The following is a 15,354-nucleotide window of genomic DNA, read 5'->3' on the forward strand; positions in this document are numbered from 1 at the left end:
TGTTTTTCTATAAAATTGTTTAATTACATAATAAAGAAAACTGGAAAAAAATGAGAAATTCTACATTAAAAACTGTATAGTACTCACAAGTTAGTTTTTCTTAATTCCAAATATGCAGAAAATGAAGTGATGTCTAAAAACTGTATCAATTAAGTCCACTAATTCTGACATTCTTTTCAGAATACAAAACTGCAATTGTTCTTGGTGTAAATTAAAATGTATTTTAAGGGCGCTTGGGTAGCTCAGTTGGTTAAGCATCTGACTTTGTTTGGCTCAGGTCATGATCTTGCAGTTTGTGGGTTCAAGCCCCGCGTTGGGCTCTCTGCTATCAACACAGAGCCTGCTTTAGATCCTCTGTCCCTGCCTCTCTCTGCCCCTCCCCCAACTCACATACACATGTGCACACATGCTTTCTCTCTCTCTCTCAAAAATAATCATTAAAAAGTGTATTTTATATATTTACATTTGCTCCATAGGAGAGATTCCCAAATCTGGCTATGTATCCAATCAACTGGGGAACTTTCAAAAAATAAGTCTCACAGGCCCATCTCTTAGAGATTCTGATTTGGAAGGTCTGGAGCAAATATCAGGAATCAGTATGTATGATAGAGTACAAAGCTCAAGTTGGTGTATTAAAGGAATTCCTCCTCTGATTCAGCTAGCTCTTGGATTGGTCCCTTATTTCAGTGCTTTTCAAACACTACTATACATACCAATCACCTTGCAGATGCCACTAAGAAGCAGATTCTGATTCAGTAGGTCTGAGACCTAGGAACCTGCAGTTCGAACAAACTCCCAGATGATGTCCACGCTGCTGCTCCAGGGACCATGTTTTGAGTAGTAAGACCTTATGGACTCTCTTAGTCTTTCCACAGGTAAATGATAGAAGGCACTCCCCTAAGCAGTCCCTGTCACTAGAGTATTTTAAGTTTTACCTAAACATCCTTTAACATAGCTAGAGTATACTATTTTCAAAATACTTAACATATCTTTACTATGTATTCTACTAACAAGTGAATGGAAATTATTTCCTCCATTCACAGAGTATCACTCAAAGATCAATGTTACCAATGTCACAATGCAGAAATGAAATTAAAATGTACATATTTTCATTATATATACAAGTATGTTGATCACAACTGTGGTTATAATAGTGAAAAACTGGAGAAAATTCTAGAGGTCCAACAACAGATGACTGATTAAATAACTTATAAAGGGTGACTATTAAAAATAATGATGTATGGGGCACCTGGGTGGCTCAGTCAGTTGAGCGTCCGACTCTTGATTTAGGCTCAGGTCATGATCTCATGGTTCGTGGGTTTAAGCCCCGCATCAGGCTCCACGCTGACAGCACTAGAACATGCTTGGGATTCTCTCTTTGTCCCTCTCTCTCTGCCCCTCCCCCCTATGCATGCTCATTCTTTCTCTGACAAATAAAACTTTTTAAAAAATAATGATGTAAATTCACAATTGCTGGTAATGAAAAGATGTTCATCATAAGTAAAAAGAAAAGGTTTTGTAAAACCTTAAAGATCCTACTGTTTGGGGAAAAAATAGCCATATACTATACATTTTTGCAAAAAAAAAAAAAAGAGTCCAGAAATATCTATACTAAAATGTGTAAAGCATCCTCAAAATACTGGAATTTCAGGTGATTTTGATATTTATTTTCTCATATTACTTAATATTTCCACTGTGTCACAGACACAGAATTATAAAATTCTGAAAGGGGTACAAGGGGGTGAGAAGAAAGCCAAGCAAACCCACACATGCACCCACCTTTGAAGAACTACTAGAATGGCTTGACTGCTAGGTAACTTACACCCTAGAGTCAAGGGACTTCCTACATTCAAAACACTTTGTAAGCTTGTTAAAATTGAAGTCTTGCATCCCACCCCAGATGAATCTGAATCTCTGACACCATGCTCTGGAATCTGCATATGAAGCAAACACTAATTCTGACAGACAGTAAAGTTAGGAAATGGTAACCTACAGCAAATTCAGAATGGGTGAGATCACAACACATATATACACATCCACATGCACAGAAACCACTGGAATTTAAAAAACAAAAACCTGTACTTAGCAACTTGCTTTATTCAATCTTAATTTTAAGCATCTCATGTGAACACTGACATTTCCCATGGGCTGACTGAGGCCACAAAGGTTTTCCTTATATTTGAACTACATCTCTCTGAAACTATTCTTATTATAACCCCTTCTAGCACTTCATTAGTTAAAAGTACCTCACAAACATTTATTATGGAACCAAATATCTAGGTAATTCGACTATTCTGTTGTTCTCATTTCTCCTTTCTAAACACATTCCAGTTGACTAACCTCAGTAGGTTCTGGTTATTATTCCTTCCAGAGATCCTCTTTGAGGTAAATTTAAAGGTATTGAGCAAGTCTCTATTAATAGAAGTCCTTAAAGAATCAAGCATAACATTGTCTGTTCTGAAAAACACCATATGAACCCCTAAAAATTTGTTGAAATAAAAAGAGAAAAGGTAGGAATTGCACTAAATATATCCCTGACATATCCCACTCCTAAATATTTAGTATAACAATCAACTAACTTATAAGGCATACATTTATTAAAAGTTTTCAAAATGAGACCTCAAGAGTTTGGGGGAAATTTTCCAAGGTTAATAAATTAAGAACATTTTCCCAAAGAAGGCATTGATAGGCTTTCCCCCCCTTTAAAACAGAAGGGAAAACAAGAGAAGGGAAAAGAACAAGAGGAAAAAAGGCTTCCAGGAGCTCCTAAGAGGATCTAGGGAAAGAGCATCATTTCAGGGAGGTGGGGAACAAGCCTTTCAATTTTTTTTAAATCCATGATACATATTAATCCTGGATCATTCAGAAGGCCAGGCCTGCTAAAACTGGAATTTATTAAAACCAAAAAGATTATATACCCACCTGCAGCTCACACCAAGCAACCTCAACCCATGTTTCAGTGTCCAATCCTTTATATACTGTTTTAAATGCTCCTCTTCCCAGCTCAATGTCAAATTTCAGGAACCTGCCACTAGGAGAAGTAGCTACAGCCTTCATTTCTGCTTCTTCTTCCATTTCCTTTTCATTTTTCTCCTTCAAACAATCTTTTGAGGACTCTGAAGTTGCCTTTGAACACTGTTCATATTTAACTTCTTGTCCACCTCCCAGCACATTTGTAGGAAGCTTTTCTACTCTTGGAATATTTGTTGCAGTCTTCATTCTCTCATCTTTGGAGGAAGATTCAGCAACTTTATCATCTTCCATCATCTCAACACTCTTTCGGAAGAATCTCTTCCTTTCTGTAGTTTCCCCAGTAGCAGAGAAAGTACTGTTTTTTTCTTTTAGTCTAGCTTCCACTGTCAAAGTTGCTGCAACCTGAGGAGCTCTGTCTTCCAATGAAACTCCATCAGGTTTCTCAGAATCTTCTGTGCTAGCTGGCTCTCCTGAATCAGTAGCCATTGTAATTGAGGTTAGCACTAAAATTTTTCCTGTTCCACTCTTTAGTCCAGTTACATCTCAGGTATCAGGATTATCAGAAAGGACTTCCGCTTATGTGGTCATTATGTTTCCATAGCAACCTGAAGGGGGGGAAAGGATATTTTAAAATCACCCCACAAAGGAAATCATTAAGGAGAAAACAAGTCACCTGATTGTTTAATCCCTTTTTTCTTAATAAGAAGTTTGTTCTTTTTCTGTCCAATCTTAGCAACCAGCACACTCCAGGGACTGTGTCTTATCTCGTTTACCGCTGTAGTCCTCAATGCCTAGCAGACTAATTGGCATATAGCTCAATAAGTCTTCATACTGCATGAATGTTGGTTAGGAACTTAGTTCTCAACACCATCTATCAATCAATCATATTTAAAACAAGTATCCAAACCTTTAGCTACAAGGTAACACACAATAAGTAAAATAAGCACATAATTTCTCAGTAAGTGGTTTTTATCTAAAATTCTGAAATTAATCCAATAGTAGTATTTTTTATTGTGGTAAAATATACTTAATATCAAATTTACCATGTAGCCATTTTTAAGTGTACAATTCAGTGGCATTAAGTACATTCACAACACTGTACAACCATTACCACTATCTATTTCTAGAACTTTTTCATCATTGCAAACTGAAATTCTATATACATTAAAACTGCTCATCCTCCCAGCCTCTGGTAATCTCTATTCTCCCTTATGTCCCTATGAACTTGCTTATTCTAGGTATTTCATATAAGTGGAATTATACAATATTGGTCCTTTTGTGTCTGGCTTATTTTACTTTGTATAATGTTTAAGGTTCATTCATGTTGTAGCATGTATCAGAATTCCATTCCTTTTTTTTTAGTGTTTATTTATTTTTAGAGAGAGAGAGCGAGACGGAGTGCAAGCAGGGAAGGAGCAGAGGAAGAGGGAGAGACAGAATCGGAAGCAGGCTCCAGGCTCCAAGCTGTCAGCACAGAGCCCGATGTGGGGCTCAAACTCACTAACTGTCAGATCATGACCCAAGCCAAAGTTGGCCGCTTAACCGACTGAGCCACCCAGGCACCCAATAATTTCATCCCTTTTTAAGACTCAACAATATTCCGTTGTTTTTATATACCACATTTTGCTTCTCCATTTATCTGGCCAATGGATTGGGTTGTTCTACCTTTTGACTGTTGTCAATCATGCTGCTAAGAACATCTAACAGTAATCCTGAAAAATGTAAATACTTGTTTATGAGCTTACATTCAGATATGAACAGAAAGAAACTGCTGTCAAATATTAACATGCTATACCAAAAAAATGGCATGAAAGACTTAAAAATATGCATCCTCTGAACCACTTATGGGAACTTGCCTTAGCAAATAGTCAAGAATCTGGGCAAAGGTTTAACATTCATTATAACACTTAAAATTTGGAAAAACTCTCCTAAACACAAGCCTAACAGAGGTTTAGTTAAATATCAAAATGAGATATGACACAGCATTAAAAACACTGTAGCTTTTAGTGAGGTGAAAAACCATTCCCGGGCGCCTGGGTGGCTCAGTCAGTTAAGTGTGAACTCTTACATTTTGGCTCAGGTCATAATGTCACAGTTGTGAGACTAAGAGCTGCGTCGGTCTCCATGCTGGGCATACAGCCTGCTTAAGATTCCCCCTCTCGCTCTTCCTCTGCCTCTCTCCTGCTCGCACGTGTGCATGCTCTCTCTCAAAAAAAATAAAATAAAAAAGACATTCTCTATATGTTATATGGTTAAATGAAAAAATATATACAACAAGGTTCCATACACACATACATAACTCTGGTGGAATTATGAATTTTCTTTCTGCTTTCTTGTATTTTCTAAAACTTTTCATAAGGAACATGTGGAAATATGTGGAACACATAAGGAAAAAAAGTTTTTCAAATGAATGGTCAAACCGCCAATAAGAAAATACTTTCTGGGGCACCTGGGTGGCTCAGTCGGTTAAGTGTCTGACTTCGGGTCATGATCTCATGGTTCATCAGTTTGGCCCCCGCGTGGGGCTATGTGCTGAGTGTGGAGCCTGCTTGGGATTCTGTGTCTCCCTCTCTCTCTCTGCCCATGCCCCGCTTGTGCTCTATCTCTCTCTGACTCTCAAAAATGAATAAACATTAAAAAAATAAAAAATAATAATAAAAGAAAATTCTTCTCTTCTCACCACAAACATGCATCACGAAGTTAAGCCTATATACCTATTACATTACGTGCCTTAGAAGGCACAATTTGTCAGGTCAAACCAAAAATACACAGAAATATCAAATGTGAAAAACTGAAGAAAAACAAACCTGAACTAAAACAAAATGAGGAGAAAAACCCTAAATTGTTCTACACATTTAACACAATTCCTATCAAAATCCCAGATGGTTTCTTTGCAGAAATTAACCAGCTTATCCTAAAATTCACATAGAACTTCAAGGGACCCAGAATAGCCAAAACCAAAATAATCTTGAAAAAAGGACAAAGTTGGAGGACACACCCTTACCAATTTTAAAACCTACTACAAAGCTATAGTATTAAGACAGTGTGGTACTGGCATAAGGATAGATGTATAGATAAATGGAGTAAAAATAAACAGTCCAGAAAAAAATATATTCATAGTCAATTGATTGTCAACAAGGGTGCCAAGAAAATTCAAAAGAGAAAGAACAGTCTTTTCAACAAATGATGCTGGGACTACTAGATATCTACATGCAAAAACCGGAAGTCAGACAATCTAAGTAAGGTTTCCTGGAAAAGATACCCAAACTGAGTCTTAAAGAGAGAAAATTAGCTGATCCAAGCAGAGGTAAGATCACAAGCAAAGTCAAGAAACAGTATGGAGTAAGTGCATATGAGTGGTACCATGAATAGTTTACTCACATATTAGAAGTGGGCAGATGAGGACAGAAAGGCAGACAGTCACCAAGGATTTCTATGCCATACAATGTAAAACACGGAGACCAGTTAGAGAGCTACTGCAATAATCCAGGAAAGAGATGCTGAGGTTTGAATGAAAATAGTGACAAGAGGAACAGATTCAAGATACATTAAGGAAATACTAAATACAAGATTTACCATCTAAATGAATATGATTGTGAGGCAAAAGAAGAGTCTATAAAAACTCCCAGAAATTTGCCTGTCAGGTGACAGTACTAGGACATAACTGTTAATACCAGAGCTAAGGAGTGATCTGTGAGGTTACACTTCCAAATCAATATACTTTGAAAATCATCTAATAAGACTAGCATTACCTGCAAGTGAGAAAAAGTAACTAACAATGACTCACTTAGGTAGAGATTTTTTTTCTTTAACTTATTCTGATATAATTTTAGACTTGGGAAAAAACCTGCAATCATATACAAAGAATCCAGTATACCCTTCACTCACATTCCCCAAATGTTAACATTTTAGGTGGGATATTCTTAAGTAAGAATAATATTATTCACTTCACTTAACTTAAAGGTCACTTATCCAGAAACCTCAAGAACAGAGATCCATAAGTAAGATAAAAGGACTTCCAAACAGACAAAAATAGATAAAATTAGATAATTTAAGTTAGAAAAAGCCTTCCAAAAATTTTAACTCCATAACCTCTTTTTAAAAATTACGGGCACCTGGGTGGCTCAGTCAGTTAAGTGTCTGACTCTTCATTTTGGCTTCGGTCATGATCTTACGGTTGTGACATCAAGCCCCACGTTAGACTCCATGCTAAACGTACAGCCTGCTTAAGATTCTCTCTCTCTCTCTCTCTCTCTCTCTCTCTCTCTCTCTCTCTCTCTCCCCCTCCCTCCCTCCCTCCCTCCCTCCCTCCCTCCACCCCTCCCCTGCTCATGTGGTCTCTCTCTTGAAAACAAATAAATATTACTCGGAACCCTAATATAAAAATAGAGGGACAAGTAGTGCTGCTCTGGCATAATAATTCTAACATGTTTGGTCACCTGGTTTCCCAAACTATAAGGATAGGAAGCAACAAATAAGAGGAATGGGGAAATGAGTGTTCCCCCAGTATTCTAAATTCTAAAAACCAACCCTAAGACAAAATTGTTCCTAGAGATAAACAGGGACATTTGTAAATATAAAAAGATTAATTCATCAGGATACTATAACAATTATGAACATATACACATCTAACAGCAGAGCTCCAAAATAAAATACACTCACAAAACTAGAAGGAAATAATTCAATAATAGTAGATTTTAATACCCCATTCTCAGTGATGGAGAAAACAAGCAGATGAAAAACCAAAAAGAAGCTGGAAAACTTGGCCAATACTACCAACCAACTTGACCTAACTGCCATCTACAGAACACTCCCAGTAAGAGCAAAATATACATTCTTTTAAAGTACACATGGAAAAGTCTCCAGAGCAAATAATATACTATACAATAAATCTCAGTAAATTTAAAGGAACTGAAATCAAACAAAGTATGCTCTCCTACCACAAAAGAATTAAATTAGAAATGAACAGAGGGGCACCTGAATGGCTCAGTCGATTAAGCATCCAACCCTTTATTTCGGCTTGGGTCATGGTCTCACAGTTCATGACTTTGTCTTTTTTTTTTTTTTTTTTTTTTAATTTTTTTTTTTCAACTTTTTTTTTTTTTTTTTTTTTTTTGGCACAGAGAGAGACAGAGCATGAACGGGGGAGGGGCAGAGAGAGAGGGAGACACAGAATCGGAAACAGGCTCCAGGCTCTGAGCCATCAGCCCAGAGCCCGACGCGGGGCTCGAACTCACATACCGCGAGATCGTGACCTGGCTGAAGTCGGACGCTTAGCCGACTGCGCCACCCAGGCGCCCCCTGACTTTGAAACCCACTTCGGGCTCTGTGCTGACAGTGAAGAGCCTGCTTGGGATTCTCTCTCCTAATCTCTCTCTCTCTCTCTCTCTCTCTCCCTCCCTCCCTCCCTCCCTCCCCAGCTTGTGCTTGCTCTCTTTCTCTCTCAAAATAAATAAATAAACAAAAAAAATAAATAAAAGGAATGAACAACAGAATAAGGATAGCTCTATATAATTGATCCTTGAAACACATGGGTTTGAACTGTGCAGGTCCACTTATACATGAATATTTTACAGTACAGTAGTGTGAATTTGCTTTCTCTTCTTTATGATTTTCTTAACATTTTTTCTGTAGCTTCTTTTATTGTAAGAATACAGTATATGATACATATAACATACACAATATGTGTTAAGCAACTGTTTGTTATTGGTAAAGCTTTGGTATACTATTACTAGTAAGTTTCTAGAGAGTCAAAGATATGCAGATTTTCAACTGCACAGGGGTTGGTGCGCCTAACCCCCACATTGTTCAAGGGTCAACTGTAGGTCAATGTAATAGATTTGAGAGTCTAGAAGTAAACCTTAACATTTATGGTCAACTGATTTTCAAAAAAGTGACCAAGGCCATTGAATGGGAACAAAGGTTACTTTCAACAAACCTTTCAACAAAAGGGGCAGGGGCAACTGGATATATCTACACACAAAAGAGTAAAGTTGGGCCCCCACCTCATACCATACAAAAAAATGAACTCAAAGTGGATCACAGACCTAAATGTAAGAGCTAAAACAATAAGTTCTTAGGAAAAAAAAAATACTGGAGTGATTTTTAGTGATTCTGGGTTAAGCAATGATTTCCCAAATACAACAACAAAAATACAAGTGATAAAAGAGAAAACTGAGAAGATGGATCTCATCAAAATTTAAAACTTTTATGCTTCAAAAGATGCCACCAAGAAGGTGAAAAGCAAAGAGACTAACAGAAAATATGTACAAATCTGATAAGGGACTGATAGAATATATAATAAATTCTTACAACTCAATAATGAAAAGATAAATAATCCAATGGGCTTGAGATCTGAATAGACATTTCTCTAAATAAGATATACAAATAGCCAATAAACACATGAAAAGATGTTCCACATCATGATTCATTAGAGAAATGCAACTCAAAACCACAATGAAATACTACTTTATACCTGTGAAGATGGCTACAATAAAAAAGAAGACAGGGCACCTGGGTGGCTCAGTCAGTTAAGTGTCCAACTCTTGATTTCAACTCAGGTCATGATCTCACTATCATGAGATCAAGCCCCGAGTTAGGCTGCGTGCTGGGCGTGGAGCCTGCTTATGATTCTCTCTCTCTCTCTCTCTCTCTCTCTCTCTCTCCCTCTCCCTCTCCCTCTCCCTCTCTGCCCCTCCCCTGCTTACACGTGTGCTCTCTAAACAAAAAAAAAAAAGAGTAACAAGTGTTAGTAAGGATGTAGAGAAAATAGACTCATATATTGCTGGTGGGAATGTAAAATGATGCAGCTGCTTCAGAACACAGTCTAGCAGTTCCTCAAATTAAGTATAGAATAACTAGATGATACCATCTTCCCAAGAGAAATGAAAACATATATCCACACAAAACTTCTACACAAGTGTCCATAGCAGCACTATTCACATTAGCCAAAGGTGGAAACAATACAAATGTCTGTCAACTGATGGATAAACAAAATGTGTTATATCCATGCAATGGAATATTATTTGGAAATGCAAAATAATGAGCTATGGATACATGCTACAATAAGGATAAACCTTGAAAACATTATGCTAAATGAAAGAAGCCAGAGGAAAAGACCACATACTGTATGCTTTCATTTATACGAAGAGTCTAGAATACGCAAATCTATAGAGACAGGAAATAGATTAGTTGTCACTTGGGGTTGAGGTATATAGGACTGCAAACTGGCACAAGGGATCTTTAGGGCATGATGTTAATGTTCTAAAATTAGATTGTAATCAAGGTTACATAATTCTATAAATTTACTAAAAATCATTTACATATATATTGGTGAATTTTATGGTATGTTAATTATATCTCCATAAAATATGATGTCTCCTTTAAGAATCTTAAAATATTTTGACTAAAATCAAAGCCATTGTAAGATCAAATATGCCTTTGTAAAATTATACTTTCTACCTTCCCCTCATCCCCCTCCATTCTGTCTCTTCTCCTTATTTTCATCCTGGTCTCCAGGGCTGAGAATCACTGTTCTGAAGTGAAAAGACCTGACATCAATAAATAATAAACAACAAATAAGAAACACAAACACGGGGTGCCTGGGTGGCTCAGTCAGTTGAGTGTCTGACTCTTGGTTTCGGCTCAGGTCATGATCTCACAGTTCATAGGATCAAGCCCCAAGTCAGGCTCCAAGCTGTCAGCTTGAGATTCTCTCTTCCTCTCTTTCTACCCCTCCCCTCTCTCAAAATAAATAAACATAAAAAAATTATTTATATAGGGGTGCCTGGGTGGCTCAGTCGGTTGGGCGGCTGACTACAGCTCAGGTCATGATCTCATGGTCTGAGTTTGAGACTTGCACTGGGCTCTGTGCTGACAACTCAGAGCCTGGAGCCTGCTTCCGATTCTGTGTCTCCCTCTCTCTCTGCCCCTTCCCTGCTTTCTCTCTGTCTCTCTCTCTCTCTCAAAAATAATAAACATTTAAAAAAAAATTTAATTATTTATATAAACACAGTAAATAAGGAAAATAAATCTTTAAAACTAGGCCAAGAACTTCACTAAGCATAGAATATCTAAGGCCTTTTCATTATGGATCCACTACCTTCTTGACCATAAAACAGTTTCAGAACACAGGCTTTGGAGAGGAAGAAACCTGGAATCAAATCTTGATTTTGCCTCTCATTCCTCAAAGGAGATATGGGGCCAATTACTTCAACTCATTCATTCTTGATTTCATTTGTGAAATCTCATAGGACTGATATGAAAATAAAATGAAAATATACACATAAACTACTTAGCACAGTGCCTGGCACAATATAATAATCAATAAATAGAAGCTTTTATTTTCCATATCTTAAAAACCTCTAGGGGCAGCATTATAATAAACCACTATTCAACAATACTCTAAAAAACATTAAATGATTTTCAGTAGACTCACTTAGTAAAACTGATAATAATACATTCTTTTAAAGCTTTCCAGTAATAAGACATGTTAGGATTGATTCAGTGACCAGGATAATATTCAGCAATGCATTCTACATTCAGCAATGCAGAAACACACCTCAGTGAAATACTCCACAAAAATCAGACCTCAAACCAAAAGTCTCTTGCTGAATTTAACAGCTATATATCATAACCTTTACATGACCATTTTTTCCTTCAAAAAATAGTAATAAACTAGGAATATGTATAAAGATAACTGCAAAAGCACCTCTATAGAGATTGAAATTATAGGGAAAATCTCACAAAGTTTACCTTACATCTACTCCTTTAACCTGCTTGATATATAATCCTGGAGCATTTGAGTTAAAAGTTTGAAATAATTTTCTACCACAGCTTACTGTAGTTCTATCCATGAGAAATTCAGCATAAAATCAGTACTTTGTCAATCAATGGCTCAAGAATTTCAACTTTTGGAACCAGCAATTGAAAGAATACATATAAAGTCAACCTACTGAATGGGAGAAAATATTTGCAAATGCCATATCTGATAAGGGTTGGTATCCAAAATATATAAATAACTCTTACAATTCATCACACAAAAAACAATCCAATTAAAAATTGGCAGAGGACCTGAATAGACATTTTTCCAAAGAAGACAAAGAGATGGCCAGCAGACACATGAAAAGATGCTCAACATGGGGTGCCTGGCTGGCTCAGTCAGTAGAGCATGCAACTCTTGATCTCAGGGTCATGAATTTGAGCCCCACGCTGGGTGTAGAGTTTATTTTTTTAAAAAAAGAAACTCTTCCCCTCCCCCATGGACTTCTGTTAAGTTTCTCAGGATCCACATAAGAGTCAAAACAGAGGGGAAGAAAAAAAAAGAGGTTAGAGAGGGAGGGAGCCAAATCATAAGAGACTCTTAAAAACTGAGAACAAACTGAGGGTTGATGGGGGGTGGGAGGAAGGGGAGGGTGGGTGATGGGTATTGAGGAGGGCACTTTTTGGGATGAGCACTGGGTGTTGTATGGAAACCAATTTGACAATAAATTTCATATTTAAAAAATAAATAAATAAATCCATTTAAAAAAAAGGAACTCAATGAAAACCACAGTATCACCTCACACCTGTCAGAATGGCTAGTATCAAAAAGAGAAGAAATGACAAGTGTCAATAAGGATGTGGAGCAAAGGCAACACTAGCACAGTGATGGTGGGAATGTAAATTGGTGCAGCCAGTCTGGAAAACAGTATGGAGGTTCCTCACAAAACTAAAAGTAGAAGTATCACATGATCCAGTGCTTCCACTACTGGGTATTTACCTAAAGAAAATAAAAACACTAAATCACAAAGATACATGCTAACCTAGGTTTACTGCATTATTTATAAAAGCCCAGATGTGGAAGCAACCTAAATGTCCATCAATAGAAAAACGGATAAAGAAGATGTGGTATATATATACACACAATGAAATATTACTCAGCCATAAGAAAGAATGAGATCATGCCATTCATGACAACATGAATGGACCAAGAGGGTATTCTGCTAGGTGAAATAAGTCAGACAGAGAAAGACAAATAGCATATGATTTCACTCATGTATGGAACCTAAAAAACAAAACTAATGAGTAAATAAACAGCAAAGGTAAACAGACTCATAAATACAGAGAACAAACTTGTGGTGGCCACAGGGGAGGGGGGGGGTGAGGGGATAGGCAAAATAGGGAAAGCAATTAAGAGCTACAAACTTCCAGTTATAAAATAAGGAAGCCAAATAGATGAAAAGTACAGCATAGGGAATATAGTATATATATATATAATATTATATATATTATATTGTAATAACTTTGTATGGTGACATACGGTAACTGTACTTACTGTGGTGAGCACTGAATAATGCATAGAATTGTCAAATTACTATGTAGTACACCTAAAACTAATACAATGTTGTATGCCATGTATACTTCAATAAAAATCTTTAAATAAATAGTCAAAATTATAAATTTCCCATTAACAGTCCTCTCTCTCTCATATATGTACATTCATGTCAATAAACATTTACCAAGTGCCAAGCACTGTCAAGGTCTGGGGATAAAAGAAAAAAAAGTCAGGGGCACCTGGGTGGCTCAGTTGGTTGGGCGTCTGACTTTGGCTCAGGTCATGATCTCGCGGTCCATGGGTTCGAGCCCCGCGTCGGGCTCTGTGCTGACAGCTCAGAGCCTGGAGCCTGTTTCAGATTCTATGTCTCCCTCTTTCTCTGACCCTCCCCTGTTCATGCTCTCTCTCTCTCTGTCTCAAAATTAAATAAATGTTAAAAAAAAAAACTTTAAAAAAAAAAAAGAAAAAAAAAGTCAGTCCTTGTCCTCAAGGGACCTACAGTTTACTCAAGTTTAAGATCTACTACTGTGGACTTCTGGTTCACCAAGGTGAACTGAACACTTCTATCTCTTGTACTTTCCAAGACCCTGGGAAAGTGATAGTATAAAAATACAAAAGTATAAGTCATAAGTCAAGAACACAAATGAAAAATGGCATAGCAAATACAAGATTTCAACAATTTCTGACAGAGAACAGATAGGAAAGAACTGGCTGGCGAGTAACACAAATCAAAGGATGCTAGAACCTAAAATACATAACAGAAAGGGTTGCAACCCAGGAGGGAGAAGGCTTGCAAGACCAAACCCCAGAGATAAGCGATCCCATAAAGCACCATAGTTAAAAAAGAAAGAAAGAAAGAAAGAAAGCAAGAAAGAAAGAAAGAAAGAAAAAGGCTGAAAACAGGGATTAGCTGAAGGTCTGAATTATGACACAATTGATGAGCTCTCCTCCCCATTCCACCAAATACAAAAATCCTTGCATGCAGAATATCAAATTCAACAAACCAGGATGAACAAGAGAACCCCAGAGCAAAGCCCTTGCCCTCCTGCATCTGGGCTCTCCAAGTATAAGAGCCAGCTGTCCACCCACTCACCCCAAAATAAAGCCTACCAGTTGACAACCCTGACTCAGTACAACAGAACTCCCAGTCGGCCCTTCTACTAGCTCATTCTTAAATATGAACAGAATCAGGAGACAGCCATTTGGAGAAAACCTGTAACACAGAAAAGAAAGATCAAGAAAAACAAAAATGTTCTTTGAGGAGTTGAAATAATTCAAGAAACCATTTTTAATTTTTAAAAATATAGTCCTAAGATTCAAAAAATCAAAGATGTATATAATTAACAGATTCCCTCCCAACCCATTTAGCTCCCACCATTGCCCTAACAGGTAACCCATTCATTAGATTCTTATGTAGCCCTCCAGAGTTTCTTTAGGCAAATAAGCAAATATAAATAAGGAGCACCTGGGTGGCTCAGTTGGTTGAGCAACCAACTCCTGATTTTGGCTCAGGTCATGATCTCGTGGTCATGGGATCAAGACCCAAGTCAGGCTCTGCGCTGACAGCACAGAGCCTGCCTGGGATTCTCTCTCCCTCTCTGCCTGTTCCCTGCTCATGCTCATTCTCTCTCTCTCTCACTCTCACAATAAATAAATGAACATTTAAAAAAAGTAGCATAGTATATACCAAACTTTTGTTTAGAGTCACAATAACTTGATATTTTTTCCCTGTCACCACATGGAGGTTCCTCATTCTTATTTTTTAAAACCTATGTGGTATATAGTATTCAATTATTTGCTGTTATGTGTTACGACAGATAACGTTGCATATTTTGCATCTCTCTCTTTCTCTCTCTCTCTCTATATATACATATGTATGTGGGGGGTGTGTATATTTATGTATTCCCTGAAATGAGATTGTTGGATCAAAAGAAATTTACATACTTAACTTTTATTGAAGTATGCTAATATATCCAGAATAATAAATGTGTATCTTTACATAATGCTGCCAAACTGCCTTCCATGGGCATTGTACCAATTTAAACTCCCACCTATAATGTGTGAAA

At 37.2% G+C, this 15,354-nt stretch overlaps 1 protein-coding gene across 1 annotated transcript in view; it reads right to left on the reverse strand.

The window, feature by feature from the left end:
• WNK3 (WNK lysine deficient protein kinase 3) overlaps positions 1-15,354 on the reverse strand; it is a 183,176-nt gene that overhangs the window by 156,771 nt on the left and 11,051 nt on the right. Inside the window, exon 2 of the mRNA XM_042974715.1 lies at positions 2,923-3,578. Coding sequence (XP_042830649.1) covers positions 2,923-3,459 — 537 coding nt within the window. The 5' untranslated portion in view covers positions 3,460-3,578. The remainder of the gene's footprint in view (positions 1-2,922; positions 3,579-15,354) is intronic.

This window comes from Panthera tigris, chromosome X (assembly GCF_018350195.1).
Source record: "Panthera tigris isolate Pti1 chromosome X, P.tigris_Pti1_mat1.1, whole genome shotgun sequence".
Classification (NCBI taxonomy): domain Eukaryota; kingdom Metazoa; phylum Chordata; class Mammalia; order Carnivora; family Felidae; genus Panthera; species Panthera tigris.